At 53.7% G+C, this 6,922-nt stretch overlaps 1 protein-coding gene across 1 annotated transcript; it reads right to left on the minus strand.

The window, feature by feature from the left end:
* Window positions 1-950: 950 nt before the first annotated feature.
* On the minus strand, window positions 951-1,826 carry CC84DRAFT_1093318 (uncharacterized protein; the record flags this gene model as incomplete). The annotated part of the gene is made up of 2 exons (XM_018174507.1): window positions 951-1,485; window positions 1,522-1,826. The coding sequence occupies 2 exons, from the start codon at window positions 1,824-1,826 to the stop codon at window positions 951-953; spliced, it is 840 nt and encodes a 279-aa protein (XP_018034915.1).
* Between the last annotated feature and the right edge of the window lie 5,096 nt (window positions 1,827-6,922).

Genomic DNA, 6,922 nt, shown 5'->3' on the forward strand with positions numbered 1-6,922 from the left:
CGGGAAGTTTGATATCCTCGGTGTCATCCATTACTTCGACGCCCTCGGCCTCGCCTTTGTCGTGGACTCCCAGCATGGACACAGGAAACACAATCGGGAGATAGGGAATAAAACGAGTCTTTGATTATAGAAGACTTCGGCCGGATCCAGCTAACCACTTCGTTCTAACTGGGTTGAACATAGCATTATCGATATGCTTGCTGCGTGGCAGGTAGTCGAATTTTCCAATACAGACCTACTCTTAGCAGAGCCGAACCACCGCAGAAGTAGTCTGGCGCTTGTGCGTGTATATGCGTACACCCCACTACGATATCCCAAGTAATAATGCGAAGCCGTACTGATGAAAGGAGACACTGCATCGTACCATGATTCCTCAGCATCCTTCCTCAGCATCAAACTGCACAACATCATGGCGCCTAACTACAACCACTCCCCGCCATAGTTCACCCCACCAGCGAGACACCTTGAGGCATCGCGCTCCTCATCCCTCAATCCACCCAGCACACCTCACCATCAACTCTAAGGCACAATCTCAGGTCCTTGATATTACACAAATACCAATATATTGCCAGAGTACTGGAGCACACGCCACCCCCATCACCCCAACCATCTCGCCTCAAACACAAGCGACGGGTTTCAAGAATGCAAGAAGGTATAGATAAGACGAATATGAGGGAAAAAACAATACTAAAAGGTGCTAGAACAAACAAAGGGGTACCGAATACATACAGCAGAACAGAAAAAAGAAGACGCTTCGTTTGGCAAACAACTCAGCATGAAGACAGAATTACAACGAGATGTGCGGAGAGAAACGAAGAGAGCCGTGATTCAGGTATCACAAACAAACCGAAAAGAACTTCGATGCACGATGCAAAGACCACCCACCACACTCCCTCCCCCCTGGCCCCTTGGCCCCCTTCCCCCTCCTCTGGCTACCTCACCTCGTCCATTCAGAAAATCTCCAAGCCCTCGAAATCAACACACAAATTCCTCGGACTCACACTAAACCCCTGCCTCCTCTCATACATACTAGTCCCAAAGTTCGCAGGACGAGATGCATACACACCCACCCGGACCGCCTTATCCTCTACGCCCCAGAAGAACCAGGTGACCTCGCGCAGCTTCTTCCAGCCCGCGACCTCGTCTTCGTACCACACCCACAGCGCGCACCCTATGCGTTCAATCTTGACGCGCAGCTCGGGCCGCCGTACCACGTCAGCTCGAGCCCAGTCGGCGCCGTCAGACGTCGCGACGACGGAGGTCGCGTGGCAGGCGCCGTTGCAGAACTCGAGGCCGACCTTGACCCATTTGGAGGCGGGTGTTGGCGGCATGTACGGCGGCGGAGCTTGGGGTTGTGCGACCGCTGCCGCTGCCGCTGCCGCCGCCGCCGCAGCTCCAGCTCCAGGGCCGGGGCGCTGCCCCGCATTCTGCGAGGTCGGCACCGGGGTCGCTGGGTGGCTGAGGGCCTGCGTGGTGAGAGGGGCGCTATTACTGGGCGCGGATGACGGGGTTGAGGAAGACGTTGAATCGGCGCTGGGTCTGGGCACGGCCGTTGCAACGCGCCCGGGCGGCGCGCCTGCGAAGATGACGAGCCCGCCTTGATCCCATTCCAGTTCCCAGTCGGCGGCGACGGTGACCTCAGCAGCTATGAAGGGGTTGCGCAGAGCAGTATAGAGAACGGGAGCGGTGGAAATGTCCCCGGACGGTGGCTTTCGCCAGAGGTCGGTATTGGGCGGCGCGGCAAGGCTGAACAAGCCCATATACTCAGGTAGTACGGCATCGTGCGGGCAATTTAGCGCCATAAACGACGAGCTGTCTGGCGGCATTGCGTCTGGAATGCGTGTAAAGCGAATGTGGATGTACTGCGCGAGAAGGAATGCGCCGGGCCTGCGGCTTGCGGGAGAGTCCTGCTTTTGCTCGACCGCGAGGTCGCTCTTGGGCGGTATATGTGTAGCTCTGCGTCCGGCAGTACGTGGACTGTCCCCGCCAAAGATGCCGATTCGTGGTTGTGGAAGTTCTGTACCACGTCGCCGAGTCGAAGATCATTCGCTTCTTCGCTTCGTTGCTAGACTCGTGCGCAAGGATCGCGCAGCAGTAAGCCTGCGCGCGCTGTCAGCAGCAAATCTCCACTGCGCTGCACGTATCGTGGGCGCCCGAAAGGAGAGAAGCGAGCCAGGCGTTCGTCAGACATATAGCCCTAAATTTGCTTATGCCACTTCACGTTTGCAGTGTTCTTGCTGGCACCAGCGCGCCGAGCACCGTGGCGAGCAGCCGGATTGAGAGAGGGAGGGGAGACTGACTGGCAGGGCGTAGCCGGGTGCGTCCTCCGACGCTTGAGCAGGAAACGACATGTTACTGATGCTCTCCTATATATAATCCCGGGCAGGTGAAGAACAGAGCTGTCCGACCGAGGGGCCGCCCCAAGCAAGCTGAATGCCTCCAGCCACTGCGCATCGGAGTGGTTCCAGGGCCTGTTATGCGTCGCCGTCAAGGTACGGAAGCAACACGTCCCTGAAATTGCGTGGCCATCATCACCATCCAGTGCCCTGGGGATGGCAAAAACGCATTTGTCAACAAGGTAGAGTACTGCCGGCGCGCCCAGCGCGAGGGAGGTGCAGCGAAGAGAAGTATGCTGCCGGCTGCCGCTGCGGGCGACGTGGCAGACAAGCCCTCTCAGCGAAGCTTCCTCCCGCCTCAACGAGGTATCTGACGCTATGCACCCATGAGTGCTTCCGGCTTGGTACGTCGACGGTCGAATTGGTGTTGGTGGGTTCTCATGCTGTGCGTCCGTGAAGAGCAGTTGTGGCCAAAGATCTCGACGTGGCAAGTAAGGCCAGAGAAGCTGAAATGTCTTGCAGCGCCAGCAAGGGCATGATGCAAACCCATGTCCGTGGGCCACCTATCGTATTGGAGACAGGTCCGCAGGTGTGCAAATCACCTCGAGCTGATTACGTAGGAGACGGACATCCGAACGCGGAATAACCACATCGCACACCACCTCGCTTCTTCGCGAGCCCACAGCGCGCTAGCAGCTTGTCAAGTCTTGCCCCAAGCCGCTTTTCGTCCCTTCAGATTAACTTGCAGGTGTCCGCATTCTTCAGCGGTCTCGAGCCAGGGAAAGCAAAGGAGAAGAGCGCTCTGTACACCCATGCATCGTCGGATAGCGTTAGGAGTTGGAAACAAGTAGCGCCAACGCGGAAAGCAACGTCTGGCCCGTCCTTACTCGTCCCTTGATTCGGGAGAGCTGCCTGACGCGGTAGTACAATTGTACGCCATGTTCTGCGCTTAGCTATCCAGTGTGCTGGCAGATGCCCTTGCAGTATTCACGTGTAAGGTACTCGAAACGATATCCTCAAGCGATGCTTATCGAGCTCAATGACCAGACTCTAGGTCAGATGGTCTTGTTCGTGCGACAAAGGCTGCCAGTGATTTTTTTTGTGTCAACACGAATCAATCCCATATCGCACAAAATCCCTTTCGACCCACCTCACACCCTGGCCCCAGTATCCCCCAGAAGATCTGCGTCATGTATTGCTTCAGCCATGTGATGCAAACACAAAGCATATTGCGACTTTAGGTCAGAATATCTGAGAAGGTTGTACAGCGTATGCGGCCGGATGATCTCGTTCGGTCTTGTTTGACCACGGGCACCGCCGTGAGGTTGCTGAGGTAGCTTGTTGATTGCCGCACAACCATCCTGTATCGAGAACTGCACCACGGCGGTACAGACTCAACGAGTTCGGGAAACGAGCCATTGCATTTTTGCAAACGATGAGCTCTCATTGCAGGCATCCCTTCGCCCAAATCTTCTAGCGAGCAAGCGGTCCCTTCCTTAGTTACCAGATTTCCCATGCCAAAGAACGCCCGGAGAACCAAGGCCTTGGTTCGCGGGGCCGGCATGCCTGAGCGTTGGGCCTGAGTCTTCACACTGGGCTCTTTCTGCCCGTGCTTGGCCAGATTAGTACAGACTGTTGCTTCTCTGGATCTTCATTTGTATCTTACACGCCTCGTCAAACAGCTCAGGTTCCACGTGGCATACTGTTTTCCGAGGTCTCATATCAAGGAATCGATAAGATGGGCATGGTGAATGCCCCGATCAGCCGCAGAGATTCACGGAAATCAACGCCGCTCTGTTGCACCAAGTTGCTTCACACAAGACCGTCGTTGTTCAACCTTCGAGATCCCGCCTCCGGAGTACGGCATCGAGCTGTTACCAGGAGACATCGGAACTTGCGCAGGATCGGATCGGGACGCACGTATGATACCCGTGAACAGCTTCTCGGATGCTGCGGTGCTCGAAACCATGTCTTTGCCATTATAGTCCGACCTCTACTGGCGACACCTGTAGCCTACAAAAAGTTCTAATTTAAGTGTGTCTCGTGGCTGAGCATTTACGCACCGAGGTTTTCCGGACGGGCGTGTCTGTAATGTTTACCGAGACCGCAACGTCCCAGCAGATTATCGTAGGTTTTCAACCGATGCATAAGACTCATGTATGTTTTGCTATAGATTGGAGGTTGTTGATCCTAGGAGCTCCGTAAGGCTAGATTGTTTGTAGCCGTTGCAGGACGATTCGCGGAGCCTGTGGGAGCCGTGTAGACTGAAATCCACCTGTGCACCATGTCGACACGAAACAGGCTGCAGTGGTCATCTGAGTTTAATGAGTAAAGACGTGAACAATAGTCACGAATTCTTCGGAGAAATGGCTGCTCCCAGATTTACGTAGTGCGATCGATATAGAGCTTGAAGAGTGGTGGTTGTGAGTTGGTGAGAGGTTCGGCAAGTCACTAGTCCTTCCTTCTCTCCCAACTCCCAACACATGAAAGCGCATGTCATCGCTCTTGATTTGTTCACATGATTTCCAACAATCAGCTAGAAATAACATTTCTTCCGAGGTGTTTTGCAGACGAGTTGAAACAGGCTATACCACGGCTCCACTGCCACGAGTGTACTGGGGCTGCGTAATGTGAATGCCAATGACTACTGTCACTTTGAACATATTAGGTCATACATCATGGTTTTATGTGAAAGCCTTCTATCAATGACGGCTAATGCTTGCTCCCATTTCATTGGAGCGTCGAGGTGCAGAGAGTGCTCACTTACACACGTTGGTATCCACCGATTGCAAGATCACGTAATTGATATGGTGGATCAGAAGTACCTGTTTGTGCGATATGTTCGTAGAGCCTCGGTATAGCCTTGGCCAGGGTCATTTTTGGTAGACGCCAATACCGATGCGAACAACCTAGTCAGAGGTGAATCTTGCACTGTACCTCGAACAGTTGTTGTCGCTCAGATAGGAGCTCCACTGTGGATACGGCGCATTGGTGAAATTCTCCGTGAGGAAGGTAGCCAAGCTATGATGTTGCATCCACTAGCTCGCGGCCGTACCTTCTACTACCCTGTGCGCATCCTTCTGGACACAACAAACATCGAAACTTTGTTATATTTGCAGACGGTCTTTAAATTGAGCTTCTTGGTGAGATGCGCCGAAGCGAGAAGCTCGCTGCAACGATCGCCGCAACGATCGTCGCAACGATCGCTGCATCCTCCGCGTGTGCGTCTCGTAAACGCCCATGAGACGGAACATTCGGCTTCAGCCGCCAGTGTTTCCTCTTCGGGAACGCCTACCTAGCCGACCTTTAGAGATATATTGTTGCATGACACAGGCTGTTGGTCTGCTTCCAGAAACAGGAGATCCTCCCGCTGGTACAGATCCATATTCCGGGAGGAAGGAATCTAAGATGTCGCACAAAGCAGAGTTTTCGAACTTGCAGAAATGCGCGCATGACGCAAGGACATGTACCTACTGAGGCTGAGTGAAGGAGTTGGTGCGGACAACGGAGTTTGACGCAGGTTGCCGAACGAACCGAGGCGCTAAGTAGATTGAAAAACGTAGGCGAGCTATCCAGCAAATATCACATACATTGGTTGTTGTCAATGAGTATGCTTTGCATGCACTGCCATGCAGTGCAAAAGACGCACACTGCAGCGCTGGCCAGAGTTATAAGATTAACATTCCCTTTCGCCGAATGGAGACATTCTGCGACGTATGATGGAAAGGCCGTGGATCTTGCACATGGTTCACTCACCTTCCGAGTATTGTAGGCACAACTATGCATGGGAACATTGGATCGCCGACGACGCTATTTGTACCACCTGGAGCTGAGGTCGCCACCACTTTCCAGTACTAGCGCGAAGCGCGCTACTTACCCCTCGTGTGAGAGGCATGGATTTGATGATGTATATGACAGACTAAATGAACGTGAATAGTCTTGGGGGATTCGCTCGCATGAAAGTTTGGTGATCCTGCGCGACAGAGATGGTTATTGTAGTTTCTGACCGCCACGTCGCCGGAAGAGACCGCGTACAATGAATGCTATGGACCCTAGGAATCATTGCGATTCGTGAGACCGGGACATCACATAGATAGCTTCCAGTATTCCAGTATTCCACGTTGGGTGGGGGAAGAGGAATGGTGAGTCCTCGAACACCGGCAAAACTGAGGCAATGTTAGCCGGATAAGGTGCGCTTGACAATGGAAGATCTCGGGCGCGATCGAGTCTACCCAAGCAACATGGTTCAAGATCAGCGGCATATGATTGCAAAAACAGGAATTTTGTGATGTGTGATGTTGTACTTATCGCAGGGTTGAGTCATGGTACAGCGGCTTTGCCCCTGATGTGACAGTTGCCGGAATTCGACTCGCAATAGCAGCTTTGTATAAGACTTAACACGACCATAAGTGCCGTGCATGGAGGGGGATTGGCTGGTTGTTTTGGCAGAAACCTGGGAGAAGCCTAATTAATCCCCGAGACCTATAGATGAGCAGCGTGGCCTCTATAGGACTAGTTGGCTCGTGCCTCGATGCCTGGAGCGCTCACGATTGCGGAAGTGCTGCCGCTGCACGCCCCCCGCACTA

Source organism: Paraphaeosphaeria sporulosa, assembly GCF_001642045.1.
Source record: "Paraphaeosphaeria sporulosa strain AP3s5-JAC2a unplaced genomic scaffold CC84scaffold_6, whole genome shotgun sequence".
Classification (NCBI taxonomy): Eukaryota; Fungi; Ascomycota; class Dothideomycetes; order Pleosporales; family Didymosphaeriaceae; genus Paraphaeosphaeria; species Paraphaeosphaeria sporulosa.